Source organism: Macaca fascicularis, chromosome X, assembly GCF_037993035.2.
Source record: "Macaca fascicularis isolate 582-1 chromosome X, T2T-MFA8v1.1".
Taxonomy (NCBI): Eukaryota; Metazoa; Chordata; class Mammalia; order Primates; family Cercopithecidae; genus Macaca; species Macaca fascicularis.
In genome coordinates this window covers 50,350,180-50,375,259 of record NC_088395.1, presented here as the reverse complement: position 1 = coordinate 50,375,259, position 25,080 = coordinate 50,350,180, and the positions used below count along the sequence as shown (strand labels likewise).

The 25,080-nt window shown below is 39.6% G+C and overlaps 1 protein-coding gene across 2 annotated transcripts in view; it reads left to right on the top strand.

Moving 5' to 3' along the window:
* The window catches only part of DGKK (diacylglycerol kinase kappa), a 109,892-nt gene that overhangs the window by 51,115 nt on the left and 33,697 nt on the right, over window positions 1-25,080 (top strand). For both annotated transcript variants that reach the window (XM_005593586.4, XM_045383610.3), the window contains exons 4-8: window positions 55-159; window positions 16,143-16,278; window positions 16,722-16,828; window positions 17,137-17,259; window positions 19,172-19,274. In XM_005593586.4, the coding sequence (XP_005593643.4) occupies window positions 55-159; window positions 16,143-16,278; window positions 16,722-16,828; window positions 17,137-17,259; window positions 19,172-19,274 (574 nt within the window). The remainder of the gene's footprint in view (window positions 1-54; window positions 160-16,142; window positions 16,279-16,721; window positions 16,829-17,136; window positions 17,260-19,171; window positions 19,275-25,080) is intronic.

Below are 25,080 nucleotides of genomic sequence, written 5' to 3'. Positions count from 1 at the left end.
TTGAAGGCAAAGTTATGGAGTGAGAACCAGCTAATAATGTGACTTTTTGTTTAGGTTATCACACCACAACGAAAAATCACTCTGGCTGCACCCAACCGGAAAGACATGGAAGAATGGATTAACATCATAAAAACCGTCCAACAGGGAGAAATTTATAAGGTAAGGAAACTAGTAGAGAAGCCACACAATTCTTAATAGGTAAATAATTAATTGCATTAGTTAAGCCACCTTTACAGCAGGGAAATAATGAGATGGAAGCCGAGACCACCTGGTTAGGAATTAAAGACAGAAAACCTCTTTAGAATTATTCATAAATAGGAGTAATTCACTTGGACTCAGACCTTTGTAAGTATGTGGTGCAGATACTTTTATACATATCCACTTAATATGTAGATGTAAATGTATGCCCAATAGATGAGTCACTCAAGATGTGTGTGAGCAGCTAATGTAGATGCCCTTAGGTTAGGAAAACAGGAATCAGCAGTCTTAACTTGGGTCTGCTGAATGACAATAGTAACAGCTAAGGCAACTGAGACTCAGAAAGAGGTAGGAACCAGTCCAAGGTGGAATCACTATTCAGTAGTGAAACTAGGATTCCAATGCAGGCTATGTGACTCCAAAGCCTATGTCCTTGACCACTATACTCTTTGCCTTTCTGTTTTCTGTCTACTACAAAAGTAATGCAGAGGGAAGAGCAAGAAGTATCCTCTCCAAAGCTTAGCAGGGTTCTTTTTAACCTGGCAGTACCAAATATCTGGCCACTGCTCCCGGCAGTAACTGGTTCAATCAAACTTCAGGAGATACACTCTGCCTGCCCTTCTATACATCTACCACAGTTAGAATTTATGTAAGTTCCAAGAGGAGAGAGATCTGTGTCAGTTATTTACTTAGAGCAGTCTCTGGCACATAGTAAAGGCACAATAAATATCTTTTGAATGAATAAATGAATCTGCAGGAAATCTTGGAACCAGGATTTGGACAGAGAATGATACATGGTTCATCTTGAAGCAAAATTCTGCTGTAAAAGTCTTAGAGATAAAGGGGAAGGTGAATCCAGATTTTAAAATAACCTAATGTCTTAAATAACTAGCAATGCGTAGATGATTGTTCTAGGCAATTTGAATGGAGCAGTATGTGAAGTGGTTTGGATAATGTGGTTTAGAAATAAAACTAATGCCATAGAGAAGAGCCATCCATCCCTACTCCCCAAGTACTTCTCAAGCTTTTGACCACTTAGTCTCATAACTATACATTCTGCTCCCTATAGCAATGATGGGGAACATGACAAGATGGCTGACTTGAGGCCTCTCCAATATCATTAAGGCCTCCCCCAGTCCCACATTATATATGCTTAAATTGAGAGATCCTTTGCTTAGCATTTGCTGGTGATCTTTATACGATTTAGCACTCAGAATTTTACCTCTTTGTTATTTTCTTCTTCCTTTCCTAATGGAGAAGCACATCCCCTTTTCGCCTCCTGCCCCGACCAATAAGGCCACTACAGTACAACATTAGAGGCAGTCATAAAAAGTTGTGAATTCCATGCTCCTTTCCTATCTTCATCCCTGTGGACCAATATCTTTCCTTCCTGTGACTTAACCTCTATTCAAACTGGAGGATTTCTCATGAATCTTATAGCATTTTCAGTTTGGCATAAAAGGTCACTTAGGATATTTTGAATTTTAATTATTGTTCTAGGAACGCAAAAACTGCTAGAGAAATTCTGATGACTACTAGAGAATTGGTGCACCATCCCTGAATTCATTGAATTAAACACCTAGGTATTGATTACCCACCACAAACTAGAAAGGAAAAAAAAATCCCTGTTTACTCTCTTGGAAGAGTTATATCAGGTTGTAATCACAACCTCTGTGGAGCTTCTCCAGGGACCTAAATCTATTAAGGAATACTTTTAGCTGATAGTGAAACGTCTCAGCACCAGCATCTTAGCAATTTGTCTTACTTGAGGCTTAAATAGTCAAATATGCTTTCTCCCATATGTGCCTTATCTCTAATGGTCCCTTCTATCTTCCGTCACCACCAATGCCTGACAAATAGGGCAAGGGAAGATTAATCATGGATTTAGTGGTCTATTAAAGTGGTGACAAAGTAATTGGATAATCTATTGGAAACTAGTCAGTACACATTAATAAGCCATCCCATACTAGTTACCCAATTCTGTTTCATAGAGAGTAGGAAAAAAAAAAGATGCAATACTTGCTCCCAGCCTCAATGAGCTTTGTAGGTAATACGGAGACACTATATACACAAAAGAAACAGTTAAAGGACAGTACCCAAGATAAATGACAGTTTTCAGAGATGTTACAAGGCAATGCATGATTGATTGCCAGATGAAGGAAACAGACAATAAAGTGGTATGGGAGTTCAGAGGAGGAAGAGATAAGTATGGGCTGGAGTCCTCTGGCTAGAGTTAACAGAGGAGAGATTTAAGACTGACCTTGAAAGATAGATTGTATTTTATTGGTGGCAGGGAATTAGGGGCAGTGGGAGGTCCTAGGCTATGGAACTGGTATAAGCAAAAGCTGAATAACAGGAAAACAGACCATTTTGGAATACAGTGAAAGGGAGAATCCATTTCACCAGAAAAGTTTAGGAAATTGTGTCCAAGAAGTATGTCTTGAGAGGAAGATGGGGCCTGACTATGGAGATTTTTCAATGCCTGGATAAAGAGTGGGGAAGATTTGCAATGTATACAAAGTTAAGCTTAAGGATGGATTCAAAAGAGAAGAGAATTGATAAGAGGGATACTTTATAAATACAGGATGGATTAGACAAGGGAAAAACTGAAGGCCAGAAGTTCAGAGAAGAGGCTATGATTAATTATGGCGAGACAGTGTCAAGCCCCAAAATGAGGATAGAAAGGGAGGACAAGTGTGGATACTGAGTTAGGGGTGGGGGATAACCTAAATATAAGAAAGAGGCAAATGAAGTAGAAAAGTCACAGACAGATGAAAGGTGTGAGGCTGGGGGATTTAAAGAAAGAATAAAAGGAGAAAGTTAGAAATAAGGAGCTGCTTGGAAGACTAGATTAAAAAGTTTGCTCTTCCTAATGAATTGTCATGGAATCATTGACTGTGGAAACAGAAATAGACCTTAAAAGTTATCTGGACTCCAGATACTAGGTTCTAGAGCATCTGGAGATGTAAGTCATGTGGCCTTTATTTGAACTCTTCCAAAGGTAGGGAACCAAGTTTCTTACCAAAGAGTCCATCTAATGTTCCTAAAGCTCTAAATTTTGGAAATTTTTTTCTGAAACTTTGGCCTAGTTGAAGAAAGAACTTTCTAACATTCACTGTAAGCTGCAGGAATGGCATCAGCTGGCTCTTGAGGTGGAGAACTCCCTATCATTGGAAGTAATACAAACAAACAAACTGAACAACTGCTTGTCAGATGTTGTACAGAAAACTGATTTTTTCAAGTGGGCAAACTAGATGAACTTCAAAATTCCTTTCAACTTGAAAAGCTTATGATTCTGAGATTTCATTTAGCAGATGAGAAAACTGAGCCTCAGAAAGTTTCATTTGCCTTGCCTAAAATCTTAAGTTGATTCTGGCAAAATTAATATCTTAATTCTTTTAATTTTTAATCCAAGTTCTCAGGAGGATATCGTAAATTCTGCCTAATTATCTTCTTTCTGTCCTTTAATTTCCACCCTTTGTGATTATGGGGCAGGAATACTAAGGTAGACAACTGAATTGTATAGATCAGCAAGTAAATTCAAAGTGGCAAAATGACTAGCTCATGCATAGTGTGTCCATGGCTAGTGGTTTGCTCAAGCTGAGCCCAGTTTGCCCTTGTCCCAACATAAGTATTAATAGCTCCCCTTTCACTGTGGAAAGTGGCCCAATGTGGGCAACATGGTCACCCTACCAATGGCCAACCTGGGAGGCCCTAACACTATTCTATAATTCCCCAAACTTTGATAGAACTGAGCAGTTGAGTTCACATTAAAGCACAAACCACTGACTTCGTTTTATCTAAACTCAACCTTTTATCATATAAGCCATCCCCAAAAAGGCTCCTTTATGGAATTATATCTGTAGCCAACTGTGCCTTGTGGGATATTTCACCTGATACTTTTACGTACTTTGCAAACACTTAATATTACTAAATCCTCACATTTGGAAAGTGCTTTAGAGTCAATACGGTTTCATTTAACTAATAGACAAATAATTAATATACATATCTGACTTCTGGATTATACTGAAAGGAATTCAGGAGGTGGGGAAAGTACCCTTAGCTGCCCTACATCAGTGATGTCTTAGTTCAGGCTGCTATAATAAAAATACCATAGACTAGGTGGCTTAAACAATAAACATTTATTTCTCACACTTCTGGAGGCTGTAGAGTCCAAGATCAAGGTGCTGGCAGGTTCAGTGTCTGGTGAGGGGCTGCTTCTTGGTTCATAGATGGGAGTCTTCTCGTTGTATCCTCATATGGCAGAAAAAGGAGCAAGAAAACTCTCTGGGGTCCCTTTTATAAGAGCGCTAATCTCATTCATGAGGGATCCATCACCTCCTATAATGTGTGGGGAGCATGCATTCAGTGCATTGCAATCTGCCCCTGCACACCTCCAAATTAATGGCCTTCTCACATGTAAAATACACTCATTTCACCTATAAATTCCAAAAGTCTTAACTCATTCCAACATGAATTCTAAAGTCTAAAGTATCATCTAAATATCATTTACATCAGGTATGGGTGAGACAGCCTTGGACAAAATTTCTTTCCAGCTATGAACCTGTGATGTCAAACAAGTTATGTCCTTCCAAAATAGAAATGGTGAACTAGGCATGGGATAGACATTCTCATTCTAAAAGGGAGAAATAGGAAACAAGGAAGGAATGACAGGTCCCAGGCAAGTCCAAAACCTGGCAAGGCAAGCTCCATGAGATCTTAAAGTTGGAGAATAAAGATGGTCTCCAACTTACGATAGTTGGACTCACAACTTTTTGACTTTACAATGGTGCAAAAGCAATACCCATTTAGTAGAAATAGTACTTCAAAATTTTGAATTTTGATCTTTTCCTGAGGTAGTGATAGGCAGTACCATGCTGGGCAGCAGCCACAAGCCACAGTTCCCAGTGAGCCACTCAATCTTGAGGGTAAACAACCCATATCCTACAGTATACTGTGTTGCCAAAGTTTTGGGGGATATTGTACTTTGCGTTTTTGCATCCCATCATGTCTACAAAACATCCATTTTTGACTTAACAATATTTCAAACTTACTGGGTTCATCAGGATGTAACCCCATAGTAAACTGGGAGCATCTGTAATCCTCTAGCTCGATGCTCTGCCTTCCAGACCTATTCGGGTGGCAACATCACCCCCACAGATCAGCAGGGCAGTGCCAATGCTGTGGCTCTCTACAGTGACCCTATTCATGGCATGATTCTCTGTTGGAACAGGTGCAAGCCCGCAGGGCTCTGCTGGACTGTTCCATCCCCACAGCTCTGCTGGGCATTGGTTCCACCCTTTGAAATTGAGGTGGAGACAGCCTTGCCACCTAGAACTGTGCACTTTGGGCCTGTGGTGGGAGTGGCAGCCCTACTGATCTCTGAATCACCTTTGGGATCATTCTTTACTTGTCTTGAAGAAGTTCGCATCCGAATAGTTCTACGGTCCAGTCCTGTAGGGTCTTCCTTTGCTTCGTCCCATTTTCTCAATTTCCTTTAGTCTCAGCTGACAGTGGTTCTGCTACTATAATCCCATCTCTATTCCTGGCTTTTGTAGAGATGGTTAATTAAGTCTGTGATTGACATCCACACTAATCTCCTTATCAAATAGTGGGTCTTTCACACCTTTTCAAAGATATTTTCTCATTTTTTGTAACGTGGACAGACTGAGAATTTTCCAAAATCTCTAAATTCTATGGGTTTTTTGCTTAACAATTCCATCCTCAATTCATTTATCTCCTCTCACATTTTTTATTTTAATAACATTTTATTAACCAAATATATGCACAATATTATAATTTTAACTATAATCAAAATAAAACTGATTAATGAGCTATTTATTTATGTTTCATTTTTAAACATTGTTAATATTAATTTTGATTGACAAATCATAATTACAGATTTATGGAGTAAAATGTGATGTTTTCATATATGTATACAAAGTGGCATGATTAAATCAAGCTAATTAACATATCCATCACCCCGATTACCTATCATTTTTTATGGTGAGATATTTGAAATTTACTCTCTTAATTATTTAAATATACTCTATATAATTCATTGTTATTGACCATAGTTACCCTGCTGCACAATAGATCGCAAAATTCATTCCTTCTGTCTATCTGAAACTTTGTATCCTTTGATCAACATCTCCGCATTCCCTCTTCCTCTCCCTCAACCACCGTTCTATTCTCTACTTCTATGAGTTCAACTTTATCAGATTCCATATATAAATGAGATCACGCAGTATTTGTTTTTCTGTGCTAGCTTATTTCACTTAGTGTAATGCCCTCCAGATTCACCCATGTTGTCACCAATGATAGAATTCCCCTCTTCTTTAATGCTGAATAGCATTCCATTGTGTATATATACCACATTTTATTTATTCATTCATTTGTTGATGGACACTTAAGCTGTTTCCATATCTTGACTATTGTGAATAATGCTGCAATGAACTTGGGAGTGCAAATATCCCTTTGACATATTGATTTCAGTTTCTTTCCACATATACCCAGAAATGGAACTACTGGATCATATGGTTGTTCTATTTTTAGGTTTTCTGAGGAACCCCTATACTATTTTCCATAATGGCTATATTACTTTACACTCCTACAAGCAATGCTTAAGAGTTCCCTATTCTCCACATCCTCTCCAACACTTATTATCTTTCATCTTTTTTTTGTTAAAAAGCCATTCTAACAGGTGTGGTGTGATATCTCAATGTGATTTTAATTTTTCACTTCCTTAATGATTAGTGATATTGAGCATTTTTTTCATGTACCTATTGGCCATTTGTATATCTTCTTTTGAGAAATATCTGTTCAGGTCCCTTGCCATTTTTAATTGGGTTGTTTTCTTGCTATTGAGTTGTTACAGTTCCTTATATATTTTGGATATTATCCCCTTATCAGATGTATGGTTTACAAATATTTTCTTCCACTGTCTGGATTGTCTTTTCACTTTGTTAATTATTTCCTTTCCTGTATAGAAGATTTTTAGTTTGATGTAATCTCATTTGTCCAGTTTTGCATTTGTTGCCTGTGCTTTGGGGGTCAAAGCCAAAACATCCTTGCCCAGACCAATGTTGGGGAGCTTTTGCCCTCGTGTTATCACAGTAGTTCTACAGTTTCAGATCTTACATTTAAGTCTTTAACCCATTTTGAATTGATTTTTTAATATGGTATAAGGCAGCAGTCTCCAAACTTTTTGGCACCAGGGATTAGTTTCCATGGAAGACAATTTTTCCATGGACTGTGATTGGGGGTTGGTAGGAGGACTTCGGGATGAAACTGTTCCACCTCAGATCATCAGGCATTAGTTAGATTCTCATAAGGAGTGTGTAATCTAGAGCCCTCACATGTGCAATTCACAATAGGGTTCGCACTCCTATGAGAATCTAATGCCACTGCTCATTTGACAGGAAGCAGAGCTCAGGCAGTAATGCTCACTCGCCCACTGGTCACTTCCTACTGTGCAGCCTGGTTCGTAATAGGCCATGGACTGGTACCCATCTGTGGTTCAGGGGTTCAGGACCCCTCATATAAGGGTCTAATTTTGTTCTCCTGTATGTGGCTATCCGGCCAACACCATTTATTGAAAAGACTGTCCTTTCTCCATTTTGTGTTCCTGGCAACTTTGTAAAAAGCTGTCAACTTTTGTCAGTTGACTGTAAATGCATGGATTTATTTCTGGGTTTCCCACCCTGTTTCATTTGCCAATGTGTCTGTTTTTATGCCAGTACCATGCTGTTTTATTTATAATCACTTTACATATGTTTTGAAATCAGCAAGTGTGATACTTCCAGCTTTGTTCTTTTTGCTCAAGATTGTTGTGGCTATTCAGGGTCTTTTGTGGTTCCATACAAATTTAAGGATTTTTTTCCATTTGTGTGAAAAATTACATTGGATGATCTTAGAGGAAAGGTGTTCAAAAATGTCATAGAAATTTTGATAGGGATTGCATTGAATCTCTAGATTGCTTTGGGTAGTATGAATATTTTTTACAAAATTAATTCTTCCAGTCCATGAACACAGCATATTTTTCCATTTATTTGTTTTTTTCTTCCATTTTTTAATTGATCTTTTAAAGTTTTCAGTATGCAGGTCTTTTACTTCCTTGATTAAATTTACGCTTAAGTATTTTTTTGTTGTTGTTGCTATTGTAAGTGGGATTGTTTTCTTAATTTTCCTTTCACATAGTTCATTATTGGTACAGGTTGAGCATTGCAAATTTCAAAATCCCAAACCCGAAATGCTCCAAAATCCAAAACGTTTTTAGCACCAAGATGATGCTTAAAAGAAATGCTCACTGGGGCATTTCAGATGTCAGATTTTTGGATTTGGGGTGCTCAACAAGAAAGTATAATGCAAATACTTCAAAATCCAAAAAAATCTGAAATCTGAAACACTTTTTGGTCCCAAGCATTTTGGATAAGAGAGACTCAACCTGCATATAAAATGCTACTGATTTTTGTATGTTGACTTTATATCCTGCAACTTTACTGAATTTGTTTATCAGTTCTAACAGTTTTTTGGTGGAGTCTTTAGGTTTTTAAAAAAGTACATAAGGTCATGTCATCAGCAACTAGAGGCAATTTCACTTGTTTCTTTCCTATTAGCATATCTTTTATTTATTTCTCCTGCCTAATTGCTCTGGTCTTTACATGTAATAATTATCAGAATTATCAGAATTTGAAAAGAAGTGATGAGAGTGGGCATCCTTGTCCCTGATTTTAGAGGAAAAGCTTTCAACATTTTACTATTTAGAATGATACTAGCTATCAGTTTGTCATGTGACTTTTATTATGCTGAGGTGCATTCCCTCTATACCTAATCTGTTGAGAGGTTTTTTTCTTTTTTAAATCATGAAAGGGTCTTGAATTTTGTCAAATGCTTTTTCTGCATCACTGAGATTATCATGTGATTTTAATTCTTCATTTGTTGATATGGTGAATCACATTTATTGATTTATGTATGTTGCATCATCTTTTTATCTCAGGAATAAATCCCACTTGATCATGGTAAATGATTCTTTCAATGTATTCTTAAATTCAGTTTGCTAATATTTTATTGAGGATTTTTGCATCTGTGTTTGTCAGGGATGTTAGCCTGTAGTTTTCTCTTTTTGTTGTGTCCTTGTCTGGCTTTGTTGTCAATGAGCATCAGAATTATTGGATCACCTCCCTGACACTACGGTTGGATGGGGCCAGGTGTTCTGGGTAATTGCTGGCCTAACAGTTATCCCTTGGCCTGGGGAAGAGTTAGAGCACCCAGGTTGTCTGAAGAAGCTAGCTAGGAATTCAAGCCCAGAAGACCCGTGGACCATGTTTCCTGCAGCATGGTGCTATTGGCTAGCTCCTCTGATGTGGTACTTCCATTGGCAGGAACACAGAGCAGCCACTAAGATCTATACATTGATTACTGTGAGCCCCACCCCATTTTTTGCTTCTAACTGACCCCAGGTGACCTAGCCCTGCTGGTACTACCAATGTTTCCCGTGGGACAAGACAGGAGTGGATTTCCTGTGAAGGGTTCCAAAATGTGAGGAGGTTGAATATCTGCCTTCAACTCTCTTTTCCCACTTAGAAACCATAACTTCAGGGAAATTCTCTGTGGCACTGCACCAGCTTGAGGGGGAAGTGGCACAGTAAAAGAGAACCATTCCTCTTACCATTTGACCCTGGCTTTTCTCAGTTCTGTAGTCCAAGGGGGGAGCCTCAGCCTCACTCCCAAGTTCTGGGATATTCACAATGGTATTCTGGCCTGTGGATAGTTGCCATATGGATTTCTGTAGTGCAGGGAGAGAAGCTGGAGAACTCCTATTCCGCCATCTTGCTGATGTCACTCTCTATCTTACATTTTACTATAAGCAGTCAGGAGGAACCAAATACCCTCAGCTAAATATTGAATTTCATCATCCACAAGTTCTACTTTCCATCAAACACTAGCATACAAACACAATTCAGTCAAGTTCTTTGCCACTTTATAACAACAATCACTTTTTCTTTATTGTCCAGTAACATGTTCTTGGCCGGTCCATATTTTTACCAAAATTCTGTTCATGATTACTGAGGTATACTCTAAGAAGATAGAAGCTTTCTCTACAGTTCTCCTTTTCCCTTTCTGAGCTCTCACCAAAATCTCCTTTAAAATTCTATTCAGAACAATCTAGGCTTTCTTGGCATGTACCTCAAAACTCTTCTAGCCTCTACCCATTACCCAGTTTCAAAGTTGTTTCTATATTTTTAAGTATTTGTTATAGCAGTACTCCTCACTTCTCAGTACCAATTCCTGTCTTGGTCAGTTTGGGCTGCTATAAAAAATTCCACAGACCAGGTGACTTCAAATAGCAAACATTATTTCTTACAATTCTGGAAGCCAGAGAGTCCAAGATCAACCCACTGGCAGACTCAGTGTCTGGTGAAGACCCACTTCCTGGTTCATAGACAATTGTCTTCTTGTGTCTTCATATGGTGGAAAGAGGAGTGAGGTGGGTTTCTGGGGCCTCTTTTATAAGGGTGCTAATCTGATTCATGAAGATGCCAATCTCATGACCTAATCACCTCCCAAAGGCCCCATCTCCTAATACCATCACCTTGAGGGTTAGGATTTCAACATATGATATGAAGGGGGTACACAAGCATTCAGTCCATTGCAAATGAAGAATCTGATCGGAGCAATGGACTGCATGAATGTATTCACCTAAGTATTTTAGAGAGGGTAAAAATCAAACACAAAAACCCAAGAACCACACACTGAAAACTTTAAAGAAGACTCTTTCTTTAGCATTTAGAGATCCGTGGTTTGTGTACATGCCACAGTTTTAAATCTGTCTTCAAAATGGATTTTTAATCTGTGTCAACAAGTAAGAAGACCTATAATGACATACTGTATTAGTTTCCTAAGGCTGCTGTAACAAATTACTGCAAATTTTGTAGCTGAAAGCAACAGAAATTTATTTTCTCAGAGTCCTAGAGCCTAGAAGTCTGAAATCAACACGTCAACAGGGCCATGATCTCTCTGTAAGATTTAGGGGAGCTTTTTTTTTTTTTTTTTTTTTTTTTGGTGTCTTCCTAGCTTCTGGTGGTTGCTGGTAATTCTTGGTGTTCTTTAGTTTTCTGCCACATCACTCCAATCTCTGCCTTCGTCATCACCTAGTATTCTCCCCTGTGCCTGTTCCCTCTGTATCTTCACATGGTGTTCTCCTCTCTGTATGTATCTAAGTTCAAATTTCTCTTTTTATAAAGATAGTAGTCATTGGATTGAGGCCACCATAATATAGTATGATCTCATCTTAAATTTGTTATATCCTCAAAGACCCTACTTCCATATAGAATCACAGTCACAGATAGTGGACATTAGGACTTGAACATATCCCTTGGGGGGACACAATTCAATCCACAAGATTCACCCCCTATTCCCCCCAAATTCATGTCCTTCCAATGTGCAAAATACATTCACTGTCATCTCAACATCCTCAAAAGCCGTAGCACATTCCAGCATTAAATCTAAGTCCAAAATATCATTTTGTAAATAATCTAAATCAGGTATGAGTGAGACTCTGTGTATGGTCCATCCTGGGCAATATTCCTCTCCGTCTGTGGACCTGTGAAACCAAGAAAGCAAGCTATATGCTTCCAAAATACAATGTTGGGGCAGGCGTAGGACAGATATTCCCATTTTGAAAGGGATAAAATGGAAGGAATAAAATGGTTGCAGGTCTAAAAAAATTGGCAACTCACCAGGGCAAATTCCATCAGGTTTTCCAGGCCTGAGAATAATTCTCTGTGGCTAGGTGTTCTGTTCTTTGACCCTACCCACTTAGCTCACTGGAGTGTCAATCCCCCCACAATCCCCTGCATAACCAAGGAGGTAGCCCCACCTTCTGGAACCCAGGAGACAACTCCACCCTCTGGAACCGAGGAGACAGTGCCCCTGCCCCTTGGGCCCACATGCTTTGGGCCTATAAGGGCAATAGCAGCGTCTCTGGCCTCTGAGCCTCTCTCGGCAACCTTGCTGGCCTCTGAGCTACCCCTGGAAGTCATTCTTCCATTTTCTTGAAGGATAACACATGTTCACAGCTGAGTCGCTTTATCAGTGTGTTTCATGCCTATAAAGTCTGACAACCTTCCTTCATTTTATCCCATATCTGTCCCCTTCAGTCCAAGTTCAGTCCAATCTGACAGTGTTCTGCTGAAATGGTTAATCAGAGCCAGGTGTCCCACATCTCATCTCTCCAGCAAAAGTTTGTCCAGACACACCCTTGGTGGTCTCTGCAGGGCACACTTTCTTGTGTTTTGCAATATAGATAAGCTGAGAATTTTCTAAATCTTCTAGTTCTGGTGACTTTTTGCTTGATAGTTCTGTTATGGACTCCATTGTGTGCCCTCCACCCGAATTAACATGTTGATGCCCTAACCCCTAATGTGACTTTGGAGATAGGACATTTAGGAGGCAAATAAGGTTAAATGTGGCCATAGGGTGGAGACCTAATCTGATAGGATTGGTGGCCTTATAATAAGAGGAAAAGAAATAGATATTCTCTCTCTCTTTCTCTCTCTCTCTTTCTTCTCTCTCTCTCTTTCCCTACATGCACACATTGAGGAAAAACCACAAGAGTACACAGTGAGAAGGTGGCCTTCTACAAGCCAGAAAGGAAGCCCTCACCAAAAACTGAACTGATTGATACCTTGATCTTGGACTTTCCAGCTGTAAACTGTGAGAAAATAGATTTCTGTTTTTAAGCCATTCAGTCTATGGTATTTTTTTATGACAGCCTGAGTAGACTAACACAATTTCTTTCCTCAATGCATCACTTCCCTGTCACATACTACTATAAACAGCAAAGAGAAACCAAGATGCACCTCTTATACTTTGCTTGGAAATCTCCTCAGTCAAATATTCAAGTTTATTGCTCATAAAGTCTACTTTCCACCCAACAGTAGGACAAAATCAGTCATGTTCTCTGCTACCTTATAAAAGTATTACCTTTCCTTTAGTTTCCAATACATTCCACATATTCACATAAGGCCTCACCAGAAACACCTTTAATGTTCATATTTTTAGAAACACTTGGTTCAAGGCAATCTAGGCTTTTTCTAGCATGTGTCTCAAAATTCTTCTAGGCTTTACCCATTACCCAGTTCCAAAGCCACTTGCACATTTTTAGGTATTTGTTACAGCAGCACCCCACTTCCCAGTACCAAAATCTGTATTAGTTTCCTAGGGCTGCCATAATAAAATAACTACAAACTGGATGACTTAAAACCAACAGTAATTTACTGTCTCACAGTTTTAGAGTCTAGAAGTCCCAAATTAAGGTATCTGCAGAGCCATGCTTTTTCCAGTGACCCTAGGGGAGGATCCTTCTTTGCCTCCTCCTAGCTTCTGGTGATAGCAGGCAAACTTTGGCATTTTTTGGCTTGCAGATGCATCACTCCAATCTCTGCCTTCATTGTCACCTGGTGTTCTCCCCTGTGTCTGTGTGCTCTGTATCTTCACAAGGTGTTCTCCTCTTTGTGTGTGTGTGTCTGTGTCCAAATTCCTCTTTTTTTTATAAGGATACCAGTCATTGGATTAGGGCCCATTCTAATCCAATATGGCCTCATCTTAACTTGATTATATCTGTTAAACCTCTATTTCCAAGTAAGGTCACATTCATAGATGCCAAGGGTTAGGACTTGAACACATTTCTGAGGGGACACAGTTCAATCACCGCACATACTCATCCAGGGTGGGAAGCATCAACGTTTCCTTACAGAATAGGATGTACACAAGGAATATGAATTCCATTACCTCAATTGCTGAACCTAAGCAATGTCCATTTTACATATTCCTATGTATTCTGTAGGCAATTCGGACCATGAAATTTAATATTATACCCAGGCAGAGCTCTGAATTTCTTCCACGCAGTCCTGTGAAAGCTTGCACATTCTAGAAGAGCTCACTTGTCACTCTAGACAGGAATGATTTTAGAATTTGTTTCCTCCAGTAGACTATAAATTCCTTGATGGAAACAGCTACGGTTTATTCATCTCTGCATCTCCAGTGCCTACCATGGTAGATGATACATAATAGGTTCTTAGTAATTATTGAAGGAGAGGAGACTGGGAGAAAAAAAAAGAAGATGCTTGTAGAATTACAATCTAGTGACTTGGGGAGTAGAAAGGTTCTAGGAGCTCAAAGTGCCAAAGCCAAGAGTATGTCACTTCCTTAGGACTCTCCATCTTCTATTCTAATCACCCTAGAGCTTTCCAGTGCCTTAATATACAATAAACATTACAATCACAAAGCAATCCCAGAACATGTGAGCCTTTAGTTCATCAAAATAGCTTTCCCTTCCAGAAGGTTCCAGGTCAAATCAACAGTAGCTTAGCACATAACCAGCATGCCAGAAGTGGGAAGGAGTGATCAGAGAGGGCTATGTGTAGGCTATGTCTTGGATAACTAATTCCTGTAAATTGATCAAGAATGAATACTTAATGTGCTAGAGCCCTCAATAGCTTTCTCTCTCTCTCTCTCTCTCTCTCTCTCTCTCTCTCTCTCTCTCTCTCTCTCTCTCCCCCCACTGTCAACTGATGTCAGGAAGAAAATATAGTTCTTTTTAAAGTCTTGTCATGCCTTTATACACCCAACTCATTATAATGTCAAGAATGAAAAGCTCTTTGTACGCCTATGTCTAAACTTCAGGGGAAGGCAGAGAAGGAGAAAATCAGACATTAACAGGAATTAGTGAAAAGGTGTAAGAGTCCTTGGAGTTTTTTTTTGTTTTTTTTTTTTTTTTTTTTGGTGCTCACCCTTCCCTTCTTTCAATCTCAGAACTGTTGCTGGTATACCCTGTGCCTTCCCTACAGTCATGAAAGTCAGACTGTGATATACAAATGCAGCATTTAACAAAAAATGTTAAGGCATGTTAACAAAAAATGTCAAACTCAGTACCATGAAAGAGGACACCAAAAAGGATGCCACTCCATGTGGGCAGGGGTTGTGTCTTGTTCACTATATCTCAAATGCTTTGAAAAGTGCCGAACACAAAGTATTTACTCAGTAAATATTTGTTTAATGGATTATTGAATGAATTAAGCTGATTAATCAGGAAACTGCTATAGGCAGTCAGAGCGTGGTATTCCTAAAAGAATACTCAAGGGATTCCTAAAAGAATCCCCTGAGATGAAACTGTTGTCCAGGTAAAGCAATGCTCTGCTCACCTGGCAGCCAGGAAGGGAAGTGTATACCTCCAGAAGGTAGTTAAAGCCTTATAGAATATTCCTTAGCCCAGAGTCAGAGCCTTATCTCCTGTCTTTATTCCCTGGCTAGAACATTTGGATATCACTGAATTTCCAACTTAATGCCTCCTTTTGCTTACTACTTAAAAAGAACCAAGGCCAAGGCTAACAGAACACATTTTTGCTTGAACTAAGCCAATAGAGTGAATGGCCAAGCAATATAAAGATCATTACTCCTGGCCGGGCACGGTGGCTTGCGCTTGTAATCCCAGCACTTTGGGAGGCCGAGGCAGGCGGATCATGAGGTCAAGAGATGGAGACCATCCTGGCCAATATGGTGAAACCCTGTCTCTACCAAAAATACAAAAATTAGCTGGGCGTGGTGGTGCACGCCTGTAGTCCCAGCTACTCGGGAGGCTGAGGCAGGAGAATCACTTGAATCCAGGAGGCAGAAGTTGCAGTGAGCCACTGCACTTCAGCTTCTATTCCAGGATCTGCCCCTCTATTATTTTCTTTTTGAAAATGACTGGCAAAACAAACAAAAACACACACAAAAAAATCCCAGGTCCCTGGTATTGGCTCCAGCTTTCAGTCTTCCTCTTCACACGCTCTGACACCTATACAGTAGGCCATTTTAGACTTAGCAGCAGATTTTCAGGCCCTCTTTAATCCTTCTCTGTGATTCATCCTCTATTCTCTCTTCTCTTTTGTTTATTTTAGATACCTGCAGCAGAAAATAACCCTTTTCTTGTTGGAATGCACTATTGGTACTCCAGCTACAGCCACCGGACTCAGCACTGCAATGTTTGTCGAGAGAGCATTCCTGCCTTATCCAGAGATGCCATCATCTGTGAAGGTACCTTTCTGATTCCTTTAGGAAGTGAAGCTCAGTGGGTAGATATAGGAACTCATGTGGCTTTAGTATCATTAACTCACATTAGGTCACTGACTCTGGTGTGAGGTTAACCCTGACTGAGGAAAGAAAAAGGGAGGAAACTATCATGAGGGGGATGAAAATAGAGGGATGAGTATGGGGGAATAGGACTATATTATCACAAGTGTTAAAAAGACAGAAATCACCTCATTCTTACCATCAATTTTCATTCAAGCTGGATAGTAAAAAGATTAGCCAGTAAGAATAAAAAGGAACTGGATTCTATTGGAAATAGGTTTTTGGAGGTACGTTAGAACTATATAGAATGCATCTGTGTTCTAACTTTCACAGCAGCTTAGGGAAGGGAATTAGAGTCCTCACTGTTACCAGATTCACACCCATCTTTTTTCTTCTTCTTCTCACAGTGTGCAAAGTGAAATCTCACAGATTATGTGCTTTGAGAGCAAGCAAAGACTGCAAGTGGAATACATTGTCTATCACTGATGACCTCCTCCTGCCTGCAGATGAAGTAGTAAGTACCAGCCATGTCTTCCCACAGTCTGCCTCTCCCATCTCCCCTTCAACCAGGATACACAGGGGAAGGAAGACTTCTTCCTAACTCCAGATAAGCAAAGTCCCAGGCTCACAATCCAACTTATCTGGAAGAATGAACCTCCCTCTTGTCATTGTTCGCTAGCATTGGAGTAGGGAGGGCAGGACTATGAAGAGCCTGGGTCATTTACCTAATGTCCTCCATGGAGTAGTACAATTATTCCAATTGGCCCTTCCTCTCCTTATATCTCTAACTTCTACCTCCTGTGTCTTTTTACCTTTCTGCAGAACATGCCCCATCAGTGGGTAGAAGGAAACATGCCTGTTAGCTCTCAGTGTGCAGTATGTCATGAGAGCTGTGGCAGTTATCAAAGACTTCAAGACTTCCGCTGCCTGTGGTGTAATTCTACGGTAAGACTCTTCTCATCTTCTTGATATTTAGAGAACTTAACTCCTGGCGAAGGGGTGGATTAGAGCTCGACCATGTATACACATAGATAGAAACCTAAGAAACCCTTATCTCAAAACAGGTTAAACAGATTCCATAGTATAAAGCTTAGTATCCTGCCTTTCCAGATCTGGCTATGGAGCCTTTGGGAGAAAGATTTAAGATCATCTTTGTTGCTTCTTAGTTGGTGAGGCCTACTAACAAATGGGAAAAGCTGAACTCTCTAATGGCAGTATGGGCAATTAAAAAATAAGTTCTGAGTCTGCCTTTGAGAAACCTTCTCCCTTTCTCATTCACTATTTCCTAGGAACTTGTAACCTTTATTAATTAAAAATAGTTGATAATATTAACACATTATTATTGCCACTATATACTGAGTGCTTAATATACATGATCTCATTTAGTCCTTCCAATAAGCCTAAACCGGGCCTCATTTGTTCCCATTTTACAGATGAGGAAAGTGAGGGTCAGAAACGTGAAGTGATTTGTCCAAGGTCATTCAGCCAGTAAGCAAGAGTCTTGATTCATACATAATGCTGCAAAGACTATGCTGTTTTTGTTTTGTTTTGTTTTTTGTTTTTGAGACAGGGTCTCACTATGTTGCCCAGGCTGGAGTGCAGTAGCACAATCACAGTTCACTGCAGCCTCAAACTCCTGGGCTCATGTGAGGTGGGCTCCTCTCACCTCAGCCTCCTCAGAGTAGCCGGTACTACAGGCACATGCCACCATGCCCAGCTAAATTTTTAATTTTTAAGTCTTGCTATGTTGCCCAGGCTGGTCTCAAACTCCTGGACTCAAGCGATCCTCCCACCTTTGCCTCCCAAAGTGCTGGGCTTACAAGCATAAGCCACCATTCCCAGCTGACCACACTCTTAACTACAACACTACCATGCCTCTAAACCAGTGGTCCTGTCCTCAACTGGGGGTAATTTAGCTCCCCAGGAGACATTTGTCAATGCGTGGAGACATTTTTTATTTTTGCAACTCAGGGTGGAGGGAAGTGCTACTGACATGTAGTGGGTAGAGGCGTGGGATTCTGCTGAACCTCCTACAATGCACAGGTCAGCCTCTCATAACAAAGAACTACCTGGCTCAAAATATCAGTAATGCTGAAGTTGAGAGACACTGATCTCGATTTCTAGCATTTTAGATGCTTCTCTAAAACTGAGTTTTCTAGACAAGAAGAAATTGAAGTATGAGCTTCTTCTTAGAAGACTCCGGTTGTCCTCTGTTTTTTTTTTTTTTTTTTTTTTTTTTTTTTTTTTCAATGGCTTTTGAATAACCAGGCCAGGTTCATGCCCCCTAGAAACTGTGTAATTTTCCAGGAAGTGGCACTTGAAGATGTCAGAAATCTGGAAAGAATGGCCACTTGTGGAAAAGACAGCAAAGTCTCAGCTGTCACTTCCCAGCTGTTTGACCTTAGGCAAAACCCTTGACCTCTCTGAGCTTTGGTATCCTCATTTTTAAAATGAATTCAATAATGTCTTTTCTACCTCACACACCTGTTGTTATAAGGATTGAAGTGTAATATTAGATTATTAGTATTAACTCTTTTATACTGCATGTAAATTCCCCATTCTGTAGGCCACTAAGGTTGTACCTTAGGACTGGTGATTTCTCAGTGCCTGTAGGTGGGTATCTTCTGAAAGCTACCTTTGAAAGGATCAGAGTTCTGAGGCCACACTGAGGGACAGTGTAGGCTCAGAGTAGAATGGGGGTGTTCAGGTGAGTTAGGGATATATGTATGGCACCAAATCTCAGTAAGGGAGATTAAATACTAAGGATCTAAATCTTGGTATTGGAACTCAAGACTGATCAATGGTATCCTTTCTCTCCCCCTCCTTTTTTTTCTCTGCTCTTCTCTTGTCGTTTCAGGTGCATGATGACTGTAGGAGACGGTTTTCCAAGGAATGTTGCTTCGGAAGCCATCGCTCATCAGTCATTCCTCCCACGGCTCTAAGCGACCCCAAAGGCGATGGTGAGTAGTTAAATCTTAGCCTCAGAAGCACATTGGGGATGGAGGGAAGGTGCAAAGGCTGGGAAGAAGGACTGCAATTAAATTATTCTCCTCAAACCGTCAAACATTTTTGGGAAGTAGGAATGTGCTTGTGTATATAGATAGCTCCTGATTCTCTTACCTTTGGGGTTGTGAATGTTGTTCTTTCTGATGTATATGTATGTGGGCACGTTCTCTGTAGCTCGGTCACAATTGTTTCTGATCAGAATTGATTCAGCTTTTTCATGATTTCCAAACACTGGATAAGTCATGAAATAAGTTCGTGTCCAGGTGGTCAAGGAAGAACTTCATGAAGGCCAGGTTATTTTACTTTTAAAATGGAAACTAACACCAATGTTGTTCCTAAATATGAAACTAACATGATCATTACCCCAACACTCTTCATTGATGCTTTGTCAATTCCTGGACACTAGTAATTTATTAAGAACTCTATTCTCAAGGTGTCTGAAGGCTACAGAAAGATCTAAGACATGGGCATTGCCAGAGCTATTGATTATTGTGGATTCGGGCTATTGATATAATACAACAATTAACAATTTAATGTGTCATATGCTAAGTGCCAAGGGAATGGTAGAGACATTTGGAAATGAGAAAACCTTAGGAATGTTAACCATTTAGAGGAGGTTGAGCAGAAAGGAGGTAGTAATGAAATCAATGCAGCAAGAATAAACTTTGTATAGAGTCTTCTATCAAGAGGTCTAGCAATGTTAGAACAAAAAAAGCAGGAGCCAAGAGGAAGGGTATTTTGTACAGTTTTTGTGTTTGTTTAAGAATAAGTAATACATGGAGGTATCATGATGTAAGGAAAAAAACAAGAGCCAGGCAATTATGAGCTTTAGTTACTTACTAGATATGTGATGTTGGGTTAGTCACTTACATTCTCTGAGCTTTGCTTTCCCCAACTGTAAATGGGAATGAAGCTATCTATTGTGAGGATAGATGATAATATGTGAAGGGCCTAAGTATCTAAAAACATAACCTCAATGGACCACAAAATTAAATCCCTTGACTTCTTAGGCAACTAAATACCTAGTCTCCTAGCCTAATAAAAAATGCAGGCCCCACAGGGATGATTCACTCTTTGGCACTTGCCTTTTGAATTCACCTCTCCTTGCCTACTTTTTCTTCGCTTTTTCTGAGAGACTCTCCTTTTTGCCATTGACTTGTTCATTTGCTTCTCCCATTACTCATTATTAAAGAGTGGGAGCTGTCAAGATCAAAATCACATATCACAGCTTAAAAGACCTAACCTATTTTACTAACACTAAGAAATTTAGAAATCTAATATACTTACCACTGACATGCTACTATTTCACTAAGCCAGAGAACAGATACACTGCTCATAAATTTCAGTTTGTGTATGGTTAGTTTCACCCTATATATGGTCAATTTCACTTACTGGAGGAAAGTTCAAATTCTTCCTGGAATGTTTTAATCTATATTTCTCTAATTTGCTAATTTGTCCACCTCTGACATATGGGATATCCACTGATCCAAGAGTGATTAGTGAATCCTCATTTCACTGACTTAAAAATTATCCCCATATCGATGCTAGTTGCTCACTTCATTGCCAGGGAAGAGCCAGCATTAGCTGGAAGCAGAGAAAGGAAAAGAAAGAAGAGTAGATGGTTTCCTTAGAGAACAGAAGGGGGCAAAGATTCCTGTAGCCGTTACAACATAGTTTTAGAACTAGACATACCACATGTGTATGTGCATGCTCATATATATGCTCATGCACACACACACAGCCACTCTAGATCCTTCCAGTTATTTTTCCAACCCTAACACAGATATAGCTAGACCTTAGTACATGGAATGAGCCATTCATACAGGTTTCTGAAGGCAAGTATACTCATATGTCCCCATAATAACATGTAAAGACACAAAACTGAATTCACTCAGGTATACATGCATATATTATTATCAGATCTACTCAAATAGTTATCCACATGGAGTCACCCACCAGGTAGTTGACCAAAGAGGTGATGAGATTCATGACTTAGTAAATAAGAGATACTTGCCTAGATAGGAGAATGAGGGACTAGGGAAGATGCAATTGATACAAGAGGAAAAGTAGCAAACTGGTCAGCTAAGCAAAATCAGGCTGGTAGTGAAATCAACCTAGTTTTGAATCTGAGACATTTTGTCCACCCCCACAGGGACCTGACAAAGATGTCTTTAAGCAGATGGCCCACCTCAGCATGCCACAAATGACCCTAAATACTTGTTAAGAGGGTTGCCGCCTCTCCTTTGTAACTGGGCCAAACGTGTTCTGTGTTTCCTGTCTTTGCATTGGTGTTTTTAAAATTTATTTCTTCCTATCCTATATCACTTCTTATGCTTGTTGTAGCTTCTCAAATGATGGCACTGTTACTTTCTTTTTCTTTCCACCAATAGTACGATATTATTGCTTAGGAGCACCTGGGCTAATCTATTCTTTTTGTTTGGTGTCTTATTTAACATCCCATGAGTTAGCTTTTAACTTTTCCTCCTAGTGATCTGCATTCCTGATCCAATTGAATCTCCCTCTCTGCCAACACTTCTTTCTGTCATGCGCTACTTGTCCTGGAACTTCTTAGAAGTGTCTTTCAAGGCTTCCCTATCTTCTTGACTCTTTCTTTCTGGCTTCTTGGCTGTGGCCTTGTGCCCTTTAATGAGTAAGTTTCCTACTGGAAGGTCCCTTCCCAGAGGAATCTTTTGCATCTTCCAGTCATAGAATCTTAGCGATGTAAGGTCCTTAAAGATGGTCTGGTTCAATGCCCCCTGGCTGAGCTAGAGAATCCTTTCTTCAGCACCCAGCTGAAGTCATGAAGGCATCTAGCTCATGACTTTCTGAGAAAGACCTTGCTAGCGTTGAGTCACACCCATCTGTTCGCACATGTATTTATTCAGTCAATAGACTCTAATTTCTGAGAATTCCTTCAAATTATCCCTTTTTCCTATTCAGTCTGCTTGGTAAATTCCTTCTCTTATCTTTTAGGGTCCAGCTCAAAATCAAACATTGTCTTCTCTGTTTAACAGCTTCTGTAATGGCCTCTTCCCACTCTCCCAAACAAATCAATTACTTCTTTGACTATAAACCAAGAACACATATCTCAAAGCACCTAACACATGACGTTATAATGGTGTCCATCTTCCACCCCAGCCTGTGAACTCTCTGTATCCTTAGCACTTGACTCAGACCTGGGTATGTGGTATACGCACAGCCAAGATTTGTTACATGAATCCATTAATAAATTTACATTTACTGAATGAATGTATTACTGTATGTAAGGCTCAGTGCTGAGCGATGACTAACATAGCAGCACTGGCTCATATGGAGAAAAAATAGTGAAGTGCAGTGGTTGTTGTATCAGAAGCATCTGAAAGGCGTGTTAAAACACAGATTTCTGTGTTTCAGACAGTTTGAAACACTACCCCCAGAGCATTTGATTCAGTAGATCTGGGAGGGGCCCAGGATTTTGCATCTCTAACAAGTCCCAGATGCTGCTGATACTACTAGTCCTAGAAACACATTCTATCATTTACTGTATGCCCCTGGACAAGTTACTTAACCTCTCTGTGATTAATCTGTCATTTGTTTTCTGCCAATAAGGAATAATAATTGTACTCAGGTGTGTCATGAAGGTTAAATTAGTTGACATTAGTAAAGGAGGATTTTTAAAGTACAGGAAGAGAATGGTAAGCCAACCTATGCCAATTTCGCGTCTTTCTGTGGAGTGAACAGAATAAATTTGAGTGGGACAGTTGGCTCCCTGTTTAGGGTGCTGTGGTTGTATTAATGCAGCTCAAAGAAACATGAGCTTTTTTCGAAAGGTTCTTTCAGGCCGTTGACTCATCAGGAGCTTAAAGTCAACTAAATCCCCTAAGCTCTTTTCACACTTGATGCTGCCAAGTCAAGTTCATATTGTCCTGTTCTGGTACAATTTATGTCCTTGAGCCTAAAGGGCAAGCTTCACATTTATTCCCTTTACATTTCATCCCTGGACTTTGACCTGTCAGCCTGTCAAGGTCATTTTTCAATCTTGATTCTGTCATGCAGTATCTCTTCCTCCAGCTTTGAGTACTTCAAAGTTCATAAGCCAGCCTTCTATGTTTCCATGTGAATTGTCAGTTAAAATTGTGGAATAATACTGGACACTCCCTTATGATTAACATCATTCTATTCAAAAGCAACCTTGTGGAAAGGATTGTTTACTGGTTATAAATCTTCTTAACATTATTATATTCCTGCCCTCAGTGGCACCCATCTTTGTCACCTGGTTCACAAGATTCTCTTGACAAACTTGGCCTTGCTCAAATTCAGATATTCTCTGCCTCAGGGGGAAATGCTAGATGGGGCTGCCCCTGTAGTCTCCTGGGACTGCCTTCCTGCCGGGGCTACTTCCCACTGTCTTCCCATCTGTGACCAAATGAGGTTTGATGCTAAAGTTCAAATCGCCTTAATTACAGAATTTTCTCTCTAAGCTTCCTATGCTCACTCTAGTTTATACCCTCATGGCTATTTCATTTATGGACAGCGTTAGTGTAATTCTTTTTTCCTACTTCTTAATTTAATTCTTGTCTAGTTAATATATTCACATGGTTCAGTTTTTTAAAAAAGAAATACATATATACACATAATACTTAATGAAAACTCTTGCTGCTATCTTTTATCTTTTCTCTGATCTTCTCAATCTCCTACAGCCCCCATATCCTCACTCACAGTTCAATACTGCCATTACTTTCTTAAATACCTTCCAGTAGTTCTTCATGTATATACTAGTAAATATAAATAGATATTCTTATCCACCCCTTTTAATACTATGCATATTGTTCTGCACCTTGCTCTTTTTCTCCTTCACAGTATATTTTGGAGATTTTTTCCATATCAACAAATTGCTTCCTTGCTCTTTTTTACAGTTGCAAGATATTCCACTATATGGATATACCATAATGTATTTAACCAGTCCACTATGATGAATAATTTAGTAGTTTTCAGTCTTTTGCTATTACAAATAATGCCACAATGAATAGCCTCATACATATCCTTTTACATACACGTCTATATGAAAAATTCCGAGAAATAGAATTACTAGGTCAAAATGCATATGCCTCTGTAGTTTTCATAGATACTGTCAAATTCACCTCCATAGGGCTTGTGTCACTCAGCACTTCCATTCTTAGTCTATGAGAGTGCCTATTCCCCCATGGCCTCCCCAATCAAGTGTGTTTGTTTGTTTGTTTGTTTGTTTTTGTATTTTTTTTTTGCCAATGTTCTAGACAAGAAAAAAAAAATGGTAACGTGGTCTAGTTTTAATTTGCATATTTCTTGTTATGAGTAAGTTTGACCATCTTCTCATCTTTAGGAGCCAAGTTATATTTCTATTTCTCATGAGCATGATGATTGGCTTTTAAAGGTTCATTTTCATCTAAACACTGGGAAACTAAGTTTTTGAATGATTCATTTTGAAGATAAGGAAACTGAGGCCCAAATAGTACACAGTGGTTGGTCTCACTGCCACTGCTGTCCCACCGTTAGAAAGGAACTGCCCCCAAAGGGCCTTTGACACTAAACAAAACAAAAACACTGGGGGCATAGATAGGTTTATTCCAGGACCTCTGGCAGGGAAAGTGCTTGCTTCCAAGCACACCTCAGAGAGCCACTAGATGTTGGCAAGAAGTTGCTTCCATGAGTCCTTTAATTAGGGTGCATACCCAAAGTCACATGCTCACCTAGAGGGTGTTGATAGAGGGTTGCAGAGTGAGGAAGGGAAGCACAGAGCAC